We start from the raw sequence: 14379 nt of genomic DNA, 5'->3' as shown, positions 1-14379 counted from the left end.
TGTAGCTTAGCTGTTTGGGTCCAACAAATGATTAAGAAAGACTGCAAGTCCCAATCCTTGAATACTTGATTAGGTACATGTAGACTAGGTATAGGCTATGGTGTTTGACTACTTAACTAAATTCCATTTATGACCAATGGCTATTAGTAGTAAGAGTATGTGTGCTTGTAATCAGGATAGTGTGCAATGACAAAATTAGTAAGTTCAATCTCTTATTACTAGTTGATGACTCATACACAAGAGCTACACTTGGATTTTTTATCTACATTTTTATTATACAGGATTGGATATCTGCCATATTTGAATGATTCATACATTTCAGGATATTACAGAGTCCATGTTATAAAAACTTGAGAAAGGAAGGATATTTAGCAAATCTTTTTTTCATGTTCATTGATGTGATTTCACGATGAGTGATACTCGATTACTTAACTTGAAGCATATCGCGTGATTCATAACACTGGTCCACACATATTTTTAGGCTGACAAAGTAAGAGTGGTTTTGGGGGTTTTGAAAGGCACTGATTCCGAATGTGACCTTGGTTTTTTTCAAATTCCCTCTGGTTGTTTCGACAAGCCATGGAGCTATTTTGACCAAAATCTCCCAGTTATAATTTATCAAAAAACCGGGCGCACCCGGGTAGATTGTGATGGAAACTCACCTTAACACGATCAATATGTCAAGTGATTGTATTACGGGCTGCTAAGTAGTTCGTGAGTCGTAGGTACATTTACTGGACACAGCGCAATCATCAGAAGTCAGCAATCGAACCAATCTAATCTACAGACCATGATCAAACCATCATTCGCCGGCTGATAATCACATCTGTTTAGGGCGTTTCTTGGGAAATGTGGAAAATCGAATCACGGTGCAGACCAAAAGTCACACATTATTTTTCAAAGTACCCTAGCAAATTCGGCAACTAGGAAGCCTGCTTATTAGATATGAATAACTGAAAAACCCGAGCGATACCCGGCGTAGTTTGTATTGCGAACTCACCTTCACACAATCAATATGTAAGTTGATTGTATTACGGGCTCCCAAGTAGTTCGTGAGTCGTAGGTACATTTACTGGGCACGGCGAAATTTTCGGAAGCCAGCATTCAAACCAATGCTTGATCTTATCTATCTAGTTGGAAATCGATCATTGACTCACTGATATTCACCTCTGTTGAGGGCGGTTATTGGGTGATGGAAAAATTCGAATGACGTAGCAGACCAAAACCAACACATTATTTTTCAAAATTATTCAGCCAACTCGGCTATCTAGGAAGTTGACTCCGCAGTTATGATTTGTCAAAAATCCGAGCCCGCCCAGACGAAGTTTTAATGAGATTTAACCTTATCACTATCAATAGATAAGGTGATTGTTTACTGGCGCCCAAGTAGTTCGTGAGTCGTAGGTACATTTACTGGACACGGCGAAATTTTCGGAAGCCAGCATTCGCACCAGTGCTTGATCTTATCTATCTAGTTGGAAATCAATCATTGACTCCCTGATATTCACCTCTGTTGAGGGCTGTTTTGGGGTGATGGAAAAATTCGACTGACGTTGCAGACCTAAACCAACACATTATTTTTCAAAATTACTTAGCAAACTCGGCTGTCTGCGAAGCACACTTATCAGTCATAATTTATCAAAATACCGGGCGCACCAGGGTAGATTGTGATGGAAATTCACCTTAACACGATCAATATGACAAGTGATTGTATTACGGGCTGCTAAGTAGTTCGTGAGTCGTATGCACATTTACTGGACACGGCGCAATCATCAGAAGTAAGCAATCGAACCAATCTAATCCACAGACTCTGAACAAACCATCATTCGCCGGCTGATATTCACATCTGTTTAGGGCGTTTCTAAGGAAATGTGGAAAATCGAATCACGGTGCAGACCAAAAGTCACACATTATTATTCAAAGTAACATAGCAAATTCGGTTACTAGGAAGTCTGCTTATTAGATATGATTAATTGAAAAAACCGAGCAATACCCGGCGTAGTTTGTATTGCGAACTCACCTTCACACAATCAATATGTAAGTTGATTGTGTTACGGGCTCCCATGTAGTTCGTGAGTCGTAGGTACATTTACTGGACACGGCGAAATTTTCGGAAGCCAGCATTCGCACCAATGCTTGATCTTATCAATACACGTTGGAAATCGATCATTGACCCCCTGATATTCACCTCTTTTGAGGGCGGTTTTTGGGTGATGGAAAAATTCGAGAGACGTTGCAGGCCAAAACCAACACATTATTTTTCAAAATTATCCAGCCAACTCGGCTATCTAGGAAGTTCACTCCGCAGTTATGATTTGTCAAAAAATCCGAGCCCGCCCGGACGAAGTTTTAATGAGATCTTACCTTAAACACAATCATTATGTGAGGTGATTGTTTACAGGCGCACAAGTAGTTCGTGAGACGTATGTACATTTACTGCACACGGCGAAATTTTCGGAAGCCAGCAATCTGACGAATGTTTGATCTAATCTACAGAAGCTGAAAAAACCATCAGTGCTCAGTTGATAATTACATATGTTTTGTGCGGATCTTGCGTGATGTTAAAAATCGAATGACGTTGCAGGCCATAACCCACACATTATATTCAAAATTACCTAGCCAACTAGGCTATCTAGGAAGTTCACTCCACAGTTATGATTTGTCAAAAAATCCGAGCCCGCCCGGACGAAGTTTTAATGAGATCTTACCTTAAACACAATCAGTATGTGAGGTGATTGTTTAATGGCACCCAAGTAGTTCGTGAGTCGCAGGTACATTTACTGGACACGGCGAAATTTTCAGAAACCAGCAATCTGACGAATGTTTGAACTAATCTACAGAAGCTGAAAAAACCATCAGTGCTCAATTGATAATCACATATGTTTTGGGCGGATCTTGCGTGATGTTAAAAATCGAATGACGTTACAGGCCATAACCCACACATTATATTCATAATTACCTTGCCAACTCGGCTATCTAGGAAGTTCACGCCGCAGTTATGATTTGTCAAAAAATCCGAGCCCGCCCGGACGAAGTTTTAATGAGATCTTACCTTGAACACGATCAGTATGTGATGTGATTGTTTACTGGCGCCCAAGTAGTTCGTGGGACGTATGTACATTTACTGCACACGGCGAAATTTCCGGAAGCCAGCAATCTGACGAATGTTTGAACTAATCTACAGAAGCTGAAAAAACCATCAGTGCTCAGTTGATAATCACAAATGTTTTGGGCGGATCTTGCGTGATGTTAAAAATCGAATGACGTTGCAGGCCATAACCCACACATTATATTCAAAATTACCTTGCCAACTCGGCTATCTAGGAAGTTCACGCCGCAGTTATGATTAGTCAAAAACTCCGAGCCCGCCCGGACGAAGTTTTAATGAGATCTTACCTTAATCACAATCAGTATTTGAGGTGATTGTTTACTGGCGTCCAAGTAGTTCGTGAGACGTATGTACATTTACTGCACACGGCGAAATTTTCGGATGCCAGCAATCTAACGAATGTTTGAACTAATCTACAGAAGCTGACGAAACCATCAGTGCTCAGTTGATAATAACATGTGTTTTAGGCGGATCTTGCGTGATGTTAAAAATCGAATTACGTTGCAGGCCATAACCCACACATTATTTTTCAAAATTATCTGGGCCACTCGGCTATCCAGGAAGTTCACGCTGCAGTTATGATTTGTCAAAAAATCCGAGCCCGCCCGGACGAAGTTTCAATGAGATCTTACCTTATTACAATCAATAAACAAGGTGATTGTTTACTGGCGCCAAAGTAGTTCGTGAGTCGTGAGTACATTTACCGGACACGGCGAAATTTTCGGAAGCCAGCATTCGCCCCAATGCTTGATCATATCAATACACGTTGGAAATCGATCATTGACCACCTGATATTCACCTCTGTTGAGGGCGGTTTTTGGGTGATGGAAAAATTCGAGAGACGTTGCAGGCCAAAACCAGCACATTATTTTTCAAAATTATCTAGCCAACTCGGCTATCTAGGAAGTTCACTCCGCAGTTATGATTTGTCAAAAAATCCGAGCCCGCCCGGACGAAGTTTTAGTGAGATCTTACCTTAAACACAAACAGTATGTGAAGTGATTGTTTAATGGCACCCAAGTAGTTCGTGAGACGCAGGTACATTTACTGGACACGGCGAAATTTTCGGAAACCAGCAATCTGAAGAATGTTTGAACTAATCTACAGAAGCTGAAAAAACCATCAGTGCTCAGTTGATAATCACATATGTTTTGGGCGGATCTTGCGTGATGTTAAAAATCGAATGACGTTGCAAGCCATAACCCACACATTGTATTCATAATTACCTTGCCAACTCGGCTATCTAGGAAGTTCACGCCGCATTTATGATTAGTCAAAACTCCGAGCCTGCCCGGACGAAGTTTTAATGAGATCTTACCTTAAACACAATCAGTATGCGAGGTGATCGTTTACAGGCGCCCAAGTAGTTCGTGAGACGTATGTACATTTACTGCACATGGCGAAGTTTTCGGAAGCCAGCAATCTGACGAATGTTTGATCTAATCTACAGAAGTTGAAAAAGCCATGAGTGCTCAGTTAATAATTACATATGTTTTGTGCGGATCTTGCGTGATGTTAAAAATCGAATGACGTTGCAGACCATAACCAACACATTATTTTTCAAAATTACCTAGCCGACTAGGCTTTCTAGGAATTTCACTCCGCAGTTATGATTTGTCAAAAAATCCGAGCCCGCCCGGACGAAGTTTTAATGAGATCTTACCTTAAACACAATTAGTATGTGAGGTGATTGTTTAATGGCACCCAAGTAGTTCGTGAGTCGCAGGTACATTTACTGGACACGGCGAAATTTTCGGAAGCCAGCAATCTGACGAATGTTTGATCTAATCTACAGAAGCTGAAAAAACCATCAGTGCTCAGTTGATAATCACATATGTGTCGGGCGGATCTTGCGTGATGTTAAAAATCGAATGACGTTGCAGGCCATAACCAACACATTATTTTTCAAAATTATCTAGCCAACTCGGCTGTCTAGGAAGTTCACTCCGCATTTATGATTTGTCAAAAAATCCGAGCCCGCCCGGACGAAGTTTTAATGAGATCTTACCTTAAACACAATCAGTATGTGAGGTGATTGTTTACAGGCGCCCAAGTAGTTCGTGAGACGTATGTAGATTTACTGCACACGGCGAAATTTTCGGAAGCCAGCAATCTGACGAATGTTTGATCTAATCTACAGAAGCTGAAAAAACCATCAGTGCTCAGTTGATAATTACATATGTTTTGTGCGGATCTTGCGTGATGTTAAAAATCGAATGACGTTGCAGACCATTACCCACACATTATTTTTCAAAATTGCCTAGCCAACTAGGCTATCTAGGAATTTCATTCCGCAGTTATGATTTGTCAAAAAATCCGAGCCCGCCCGGACGAAGTTTTATTGAGATCTTACCTTAAACACAATCAGTATGTGAGGTGATTGTTTAATGGCACCCAAGTAGTTCGTGAGTCGCAGGTACATTTACTGGACACGGTGAAGTTTTCGGAAGCCAGCAATCTGACGAATGTTTGAACTAATCTACAGAAGCTGAAAAAACCATCAGTGCTCAGTGGATAATCACATATTTTTCGGGCGGATCTTGCGTGATGTTAAAAATCGAATGACGTTGCAGGCCATAACCCACACATTATATTCAAAATTACCTTGCCAACTCGGCTATCTAGGAAGTTCACGCCGCAGTTATGATTAGTCAAAAAATCCGAGCCCGCCCGGACGAAGTTTCAATGAGATCTAACCTTGAACACAATCAGTTTGTGAGGTGATTGTTTACTGGCGCCCAAGTAGTTCGTGAGACGTATGTACATTTCCTGCACACGGCGAAATTTTCGGAAGCCAGCAATCTGACGAATGTTTGAACTAATCTACAGAAGCTGACAAAACCATCAGTGCTCAGTTGATAATCACATGTGTTTTAGGCGGATCTTGCGAGATGTTAAAAATCGAATGACGTTGCAGACCATATCCCACACATTATTTTTTAAAATTACCTAGCCAACTAGGCTATCTAGCAAGTTCACTCCGCAGTTATGATTTGTCAAAAAATCCGGGCCCGCCCGGACGAAGTTTTAATGAGATCTTACCTTAAACACAATCAGTATGTGAGGTGATTGTTTAATGGCACCCAAGTAGTTCGTGAGTCGCAGGTACATTTACTGGACACGGCGAAATTTTCGGAAGCCAGCAATCTGACGAATGTTTGAACTAATCTACAAAAGCTGAAAAAACCATCAGTGCTCAGTTGATAATCACATATGTTTTGGGCGGATCTTGCGTGATGTTAAAAATCGAATTACGTTGCAGGCCATAACCCACACATTATTTATCAAAATTATCTAGGCAACTCGGCTATACAGGAAGTTCACGCTGCAGTTATGATTTGTCAAAAAATCTGAGCCCGCCCGGAGGAAGTTTCAATGAGATCTTACCTTATTACAATCAATAAACAAGGTGATTGTTTACTGGCGCCCAAGTAGTTCGTGAGTCGTGAGTACATTTACTGCACACGGCCAAATTTTCGGAAGCCAGCATTCGCCCCAATGCTTGATCTTATCAATACACGTTGGAAATCGATCATTGACCCCCTGATATTCACCTCTGTCGAGGGCGGTCTCTGGGTGATGGAAAAATTCGAGAGACGTTGCAGGCCAAAACCAACACATTATTTTTCAAAATTATCTAGCCAACTCGGCTATCTAGGAAGTTCACTCCGCAGTTATGATTATTCAAAAAATCCGAGCCCGCCCGGACGAAGTTTTAATGAGATCTTACCTTAAACACATTCAGTATGTGAGGTGATTGTTTACAGGCGCGCAAGTAGTTCGTGAGACGTATTTACATTTACTGCACACGAGTAATGTAGTTACCTGAAATTGTTACGCACCAATCCCAGAAGGCCACGTCGCCCTAATTGCCACGCCTACATTGCCACATCATCCGCCCATTGCCGCACCTATGGGACACCCCTTGGCACATCATCCGCCCATTGCCGCACGTATTAGTGAAATGCGTCTTGATAATATTAGTGCGTTAACTTTCGAGAAATAATTTTTGTATATTTCGGACTAGGTATGTTCGCAAAGACTGTAATTAATTAATATAAAATGGGATTTCGCCTATTCCTACTTCCAAACTTTTATTTTACACTCGCGGTTTTATTGTTATATATTAAAATTATACGTACATTTCGCATGATCAACTACGCATGATTTTATGTGAATTTCATCGATAGTGTCCGAGTTCTATGTGACATAAGTACAATTCCAGCATCGCTATTTGCAATAAAGCCGAAAAATTAGAGTCGCAGCTTTTCGCAATTTATGCAGCTATTCGCGCAGACTTTGCCGCATTTGCTGTATCTGAAGTAGAGTTTCAGCGTCGTTATTCGCTATAAGCCGAGAAATGCACCTTCGCGCAATTTATATAGCCAAACGCATTACCTTTACCGCATCTGAAGTAGAATTTCAGCGTCGTTATTTGTTATAAGCCGAGAAATGTACCTTCGCGCAATTTTTACAGGCGGTCTCACACACTTTGCTGCGTCTGAAGTAAAATTTCAGCGTCGTTGTTTGCTATAAGCCGGGAAATTAAAGTCGCTGCTTCGCACCATTTTTACAGGCAGTCTCAGACACTTCGCTGCATCTGAGCTTCATACTAATACATGCATAATTTTTGCATGACGAGAATACGAGTAATACGGTCAATAAACGCCGGAGGCGACTCATTTAAACCTTGTTGCTAGATAATACCGCTTTCGGCTACAACAAAGTTGCCCTGCAACAAAAAATAGAAACCCTAATGATCATGCAGAGGAAAGTTCAATTATACATCGAATTATTTGAATAGACTATCTACATTGTGTAGGTATGAAGTGAAATAGAACGGAGTTCACGCAAAAGTTGCTATTGATCATAGACAAAGCTTGCTTTCAGATCTGGAAACTAAATGCATATGAAAATTTACCTAGGTTTTCCCCACACGCATCAAATGTAGGCCTACTCAAGTGTTTATGAGGTGGCGAATAGTTCGAAGGTTGTTGGCATGCAAGGACGTCACATAGAATTGTGGAGTTTTCTGTAAACTATAATCCAGTGATCTATTTTCAATCTCTATATTTTTCATTAATCTAAACTAAGTACTGTTAGTAGGCAAACCCTAAGAAAGTATCCTCTGATAAAAGCAGGAGTAATTTGTTATCCGTGAAATAAATAGATGGTGCGCAATATGAGCGGTGCTGCGATGACTGACAAATACTTTGAATTAATGTATAGAAGTAGCGATTTCGAACTACGTAAAAAGTTAGTCCAGCTCACGCATTTTCCATTTTAAATTTATGTTCTCAAGTAGGTTTTTGTCTACACGCACCAACAACTCAAGTATTTATGACACAGGAATGATTCATTAAGTATAGCGCAAGCAGGCCAAACCTATAATTGAGTGCTCCAAAACGTACAAGTACTTCGCTATGTACTCCCTCCACGTAAAAAGTGACAGATTTAGGGAAAAGTTGCTATAGAACTGCGTTAGTTTTAAAGTTGTTCCATCATGCAATGTGTGATGAAATTTGGTATGCTGCATAATCACAATGCCCTGGAGCTCATTTAGATACGTTTTTTAATGTAGTTACACATTCTAGTTGTTTTGATGTAAGGAAAAAATCATTCGATAACTCGATAGTTAACACGCGTTGATGTAACTTTCCTCATTTGTATGCATAGCCTACGCGAAATTATTATTATGTCATGAATAAGTAGTTTACAAATTCATACGATTTTTCTTGTTGCGCTCCGGGATAAAATGTAATTTTTCGCTCTTTTTTATTTTTTCAATAAAATTAGTATTCATTTTACAAAAAACGCCGTGTAAAGATAAAGTACTTGTACATTTCGTAGTGCTCAAGTATAAGTTTTCAAACCATTACCTTGACAAAATTTTCAGAATAGCAACTTTTGCGTAAAGTCTGTCTTACATTTAGTTGCCGGCTCTGAAAGCAAGCAAAGTTTGTGGTATTTGCGCAACATCGAAATTTGTACACTTCACGCGGGGCCTACGATACTTACGGCCTAATATGGCACATTACACTTGCTGGATATAAGAGGCCGACACTCCCAACCAGACATCACGACTAACTCAATGATTGCTTGCGATCTCACTTCTCGATACCAGACGCCTCGCCATACAAGTCTAATAAAGTATTATAACAGACAAAATTAGTTCTTTCAGATGAAACAACCCAATTAAGAGCCAAGTGACAGCGTCGCAATGTATTTAATCACCAACACACAAGAAGACAATGTAACGAGAATCCCCCAACTTGGGCATGTAAAAGTATTTTACAGTATGGTAAAACGAATTCAAGCACGTGAAAATGAAATTCATTCATTTGGAACTACTCTGAAACACACACGTGGAGCTTGGCCATAGAAGTTCTGCAAGTAAAATGAATTACTGCAGTCGATCGCATCGCATCTATATCAACGGTTAACCACATGAAATAACAATATGCTCTTGTATATCGAAATGTATGCTTTGGAAATCGACGGATATTGTGTGTCCTGGTGTGTGTGTGTCTGTGAGTGTCCCGGTTCGTGCTTTAGCCTCCCACAGAGTCAATATGTTGAAATTAGCAACCTCCATGACTTTGGTAACTGCTTGGTACACGGATAATGGTTGAATTTATGTCCCCGTCGCGCTAACAAATCCGGGTTACTTGTGAGTTTCCTCACACATGTTTACTATATTGTGTCACTCTTTATTGGTCAATACATATCCCACCGTTCAGTTTGAAATCGGAAACCCGAGAAAGTATTAACCGGATCCGGATATCAACTCTGAATCGACAAACCAATGAACAATATTCAAACATGTTACACCCCCATGTTTCCATGAAAATAACAAGACATTACACATCCAGTATACTTCACGATTGTTCATACATACCAAGTATTCGCGTAAACGAGGTGTGTGACATTACATACATCATGGATAACATCATGGCCGGCACTACAAGCATCATGGATTACAAATTCATGTTCTGAAGTCTCATACATGCACCGACTCTGTACATTCAATGTGGGGTAGCTGACTTGGAGACAGAAAAACACACATATTTGATCGTAACATGGTCTTAGTATGAACCGACATGCATTCGACTTGTGGAAAAATGTGTCGCACACTATTTCACCGAGATTACAACCCTTTCACGGTTCACAACTTGATATATCAACTTCACAGGGTAGTTCGGATTCTCAGGTAGACTTGAATCGTGATCCGGATCTCGGAATATAGTAAAATCGGGGTATGTAGTTTAATTACTCACTCACTACTCTATATGTTGGTGGTGGTCATACCCTGCAAACTTTTTTGCTGCGAACGTAGTGTTTCACCTTACATCAGTTGGTTCAATGTATGTACCGGGTTGTGAAAACTGTCGCTGTTTTGACTATGTGTCACAATCAATACTAAATACGAGAATTCGTTACTCGTCGAAACGCCGCAGTCAGACATCGTTAACAGCGATTCCGTGTATGGCAATCTTGAGTTCAATTGCGGTTTTGTGATGTTAACCAAGCGGCTGTGTTTCTGCGGTGTGAAGACTGAATTCGTGTTGTTTCCCCGCAAGAGTGCGATGTCTATTTCACACCTAGAGCAATTATAAAACGCATCTTCGAAACTTTTGGTCTAGTTTATCCGCTTGCATTTCGAAACGGACCATCACGACAAGACTCTAACCCACCACATCCGTGGTTTCAGTTGATCATATCGAAGAATATCATGTCCATCCGTGTTACCACCCACAGATTTCACCATCCTCACACGGTAGTGCTAAGACACAGACAAGATGCGGTGGTGGAAATATTGAAAATGAGAAAGCAGACCTTGGTGTCATTTGATTTGGATTTTACACCCGATGAACCCACCATTCGTACTGCGCATTGGGATGAGGATTCTATCATTGATGTCGAGGGAAAGGAGATGTACAGATTTGTTGGTGTCGTGAATATTCAACGAAAGTTGGGGTATATGGTTGTGCATGGTTCGCGTATTTGACTGTGGGGATATCGCTATACATAACGTGCTGTTCACCGTATCGATAGCACCAACGAATATCCGTGACAGGGTTGTAATCTCGGTGAAATAGTGTGCGACACATTTTTCCACAAGTCGAATGCATGTCGGTTCATACTAAGACCATGTTACGGTCAAATATGTGTGTTTTTCTGTCTCCAAGTCAGCTACCCCCACATTGAATGTACAGAGTCGGTGCATGTATGAGACTTCAGAACATTTGAAAGTTATGCAAATTCTAGGATCCTCATTTTCAAAGTAGCTTAGATCTCGAAATAAGCTCTGACTCGCTATTTTCCTCAAAGCATGGAATTATCACGAGTATCACCTTCGATCGCTGAAGAAAAGGATGAGATTATATCCGAAGCATATTCCTTGACCAGGAATTTTATCATGTACGAACTCGATGGCTCATGCGTTAAGGTAAATACGAAAGCAGAGAGAACCTTACGTCGAGTTGGGGATGAAATGTTCGAGCAACATCGAACTGTCCTAAACGCAGTCTCCAAACGTCTCCGCTATAGCGATGTCGAAGTCAATGAAAAATATGAAGAATATTTACCCAATGAGCGAATGTTCCTGATGATAGCTGATGAAATTTGCAAAGATACCAAAGAAAATTGGGGTAGGATTGTCTCCCTTTTTGTGCTCGGTAGCATTCTTGCTCGCAAGAACGAGGATGAACATCATGGGGAGCATATAGAAGCTATCATACAGACAGTCGGAAATTACATTGCTAGCAGAAGACTAAAGTGGATAGTGCGAAATGGAGGATGGGTGGGTGATTTACATGCTTTGCTTATGATTTATAAATTATCTTTTAGCATGAGATATATAGTGTATCCGCTCCCCAGAGCCCATATCATCTCTCGATGATGAAACTCAGCTTTACCTTCCAATTCGGTTCCCGATACGATAATTTTCATCCGTATGATCATTAAGGCTTTTATTTTTGTTGTAGGATGGCTTTGTAGAATTCTTTGATAATACCGCTTTCGACTACAATAAAGTTTGGCAGGGACTCGTGTTTGTCGGGATCGGACTGACATCTATTGCAATGGCATTATCAAGATAATGGATGTTCGCGTGTTTTGTCTCATGTAATATTTTAAGAATAAAATTCTTCATCGTTTAATCGCATCCATTTTACTGTAGGACCTATACAGTTTCTTCTGAGAATACTCGAAGGATTGCCCCATATGGAAACCTTCTTTATACTTTTAATTTTTCAAATTTCTACAGCTACGTAAGGAAATTGTTAGGATTACCCAGAATACATTGCAGATCAAATTTGATTCGATTACGAGCATTATAGCGACAGAGATTTACGATAGTGTAAAATGACCTACCTTACGACATCAAATTTCGTCTTCTCTCCAAGTGGGTATATCATGTTCTATAATATTGTCCATACCGAACAAATATAAATTTGCCTGTGCTGTTGCTTTGCAAGAATACTTCGCTCACATAGTAACCAATTTCTGGTGGATCCCGAATCGATATAGACAGAAATGCGAAAAGTTACATTGACATGTCTTAACTTCTGCCATAGAAGTTGCGTTTCTGACTACTTAAAAGTTGCTAGAGCTCACGCTGTTTTATCGTCGTATTGATGTTCGTTTTGAAAAGTAGCATGCTCAATGGTTCATGTTCACATTATTCAGTTTAATTAGGTTTTGCGCAAAGAAAAATAAAATTCACGCAAAAGTCGGTATTGCTCCGCGATGATTTTGATGTTGTTCCATACCGATTTGGGAGGTAGTACACTTAATTTCGAAAAGTACGCAGATAACTACTTCTACTAAATTCTTACACTTCTAAGCTTCTACACTGAATCTTGTGAAGTATATAGAAAAGGAAAACTAACGAATAATTCATGAAGTTCCGATAGGCTATATTTGAGGTAATGATTCCCATGCGAATGAAAAGTAAGTACAGAAGGTTAGTATATCAACGATATCGTTACCCGTCATTGCGTCGATTCGCTGCTTGAAATCCTCCAGATCGATTGATGTTTCGAGGTTTCGTGGTTTCGCTTTGCTGTCATCCGTACGAGCAGAATGTCTGGATTAGGAACAACTACACCAGGACCATTGAAGCTTTCGGTACAGCGCAATATGAATAGCGCTACGTTGATCAATTCAAATTCAACAATGGCTCCCCCGCACGATTATGTAGCCGGATTTTCGTTGAATATTGACGACACCCACAAACCGAAAGATCTCTTCCCCCCTTCACATCTATGATAGAGTTATCACTCATCGTAAAACTCAAATATCGCGCAGTGAGAGTTCGCAAATTCTCGAAGTATTTTTGTTATTTTTATTGCGATAAGTCATTCTGCAGCGCGAAAATGCGTCGTAGGATATAGATGAAACTAGCACCACTCATGAAGACCGCTGAAAACAGTACATTCCAACATTTAGTAGCAGTAAATTTCTAGTAAAGTACAAGACGTGATGATTTCCGAGTGAGTTAAAAAGTAAGTATTGCAGGTATAGTTTAGTTGAAAACCGAATACTCTGAAATAGAATTAGATGAATTAGAATAGATTAGATTATTTAAAATGTAGTAAGCAGGCCGATGGGTATTCGTTTAGTTGTATAGGCATAAAAAACATTCCCGCGCGCGTCTTAGTATTAGGTGGTAGGGTTAGGAAGTGTTTTGTTTAAGAGCGCGCGGGAATGTTTTTTATGCCTATACAACTAAACGAATACCCATCGGCCTGCTTACTACATTTTAAATATTCTCTCCACTATTGTGTATACTAGAATATAGTTCTCTTAGTAAGCAATTTCTCGTGAATTCCGAAGCACATTGACGCGTGTTACCTTCTATATTAGGTGATAGTATCATTTTCATGTCAGATAATGTTACTTGTCAAGGTGATACAAACGTAAGCTCAAACTACTTTGAAATTTAAAGTCTTACCAAATTTTATCTAAAACTGAAACTGTCGAGTACCGATAAAGTAGTCTAAAACCTAGTCACTATTTACGCGGAGGGAGAACATGGAGAAGTACTTGTACATTTTGCAGTACTCAAGTATAGGTTTGGCCTGCTTGCGCTATACTTAATGAAGTGATTACCTATTTACACTGCATCTACTTCTATTTCAGAGTTTTTCGCTTTTTCGACCAAACTATACCTTCAATACTTACTTTTTAACTAACTGGGAAATCATTACTTCTTGTACTTTAGTAGGACTTTAGTGCTACAATGTACTTTTTTCAGTGGACCAGTG

At 40.0% G+C, this 14379-nt stretch overlaps 1 protein-coding gene and 1 long non-coding RNA gene across 2 annotated transcripts; one reads left to right on the top strand and one right to left on the bottom strand.

Moving 5' to 3' along the window:
• Positions 1-728: 728 nt before the first annotated feature.
• LOC145440026 (uncharacterized) lies at positions 729-1932 on the bottom strand. Its single transcript, XR_013915403.1, has 2 exons — positions 1592-1932; positions 729-907 (listed from the first exon to the last, which is right to left on the bottom strand). It is a non-coding gene; the product is annotated as an uncharacterized LOC145440026 (long non-coding RNA).
• A 5418-nt stretch (positions 1933-7350) lies between these two features.
• On the top strand, positions 7351-13651 carry LOC145439581 (induced myeloid leukemia cell differentiation protein Mcl-1 homolog). Its single transcript, XM_080317079.1, has 2 exons — positions 7351-11912; positions 12097-13651. Exons 1-2 carry the CDS (start codon positions 11442-11444, stop codon positions 12208-12210), a joined length of 585 nt encoding a protein of 194 aa, XP_080173205.1. The 5' UTR covers positions 7351-11441; the 3' UTR covers positions 12211-13651.
• Positions 13652-14379: the final 728 nt, after the last annotated feature.

This window comes from Botryllus schlosseri, chromosome 5 (genome assembly GCF_051294905.1).
Source record: "Botryllus schlosseri isolate E-star chromosome 5, Bs_hap1, whole genome shotgun sequence".
NCBI classification, from domain to species: domain Eukaryota; kingdom Metazoa; phylum Chordata; class Ascidiacea; order Stolidobranchia; family Styelidae; genus Botryllus; species Botryllus schlosseri.
This window is presented reverse-complemented; position numbering and strand designations above follow the sequence as displayed.

What these genes read in the sequence shown, in the direction of transcription:
- LOC145439581 (XM_080317079.1), top strand. Translation starts at nt 11,442, where the DNA reads ATGGAATTATCACGAGTATCACCTTCGATCGCTGAAGAAAAGGATGAG. An exon ending in TAGTGCGAAATGGAGGATGG is followed by an intron (nt 11,913 to 12,096) that starts GTGGGTGATTTA and finishes TTTTTGTTGTAG; the next exon opens with GATGGCTTTGTAGAATTCTT.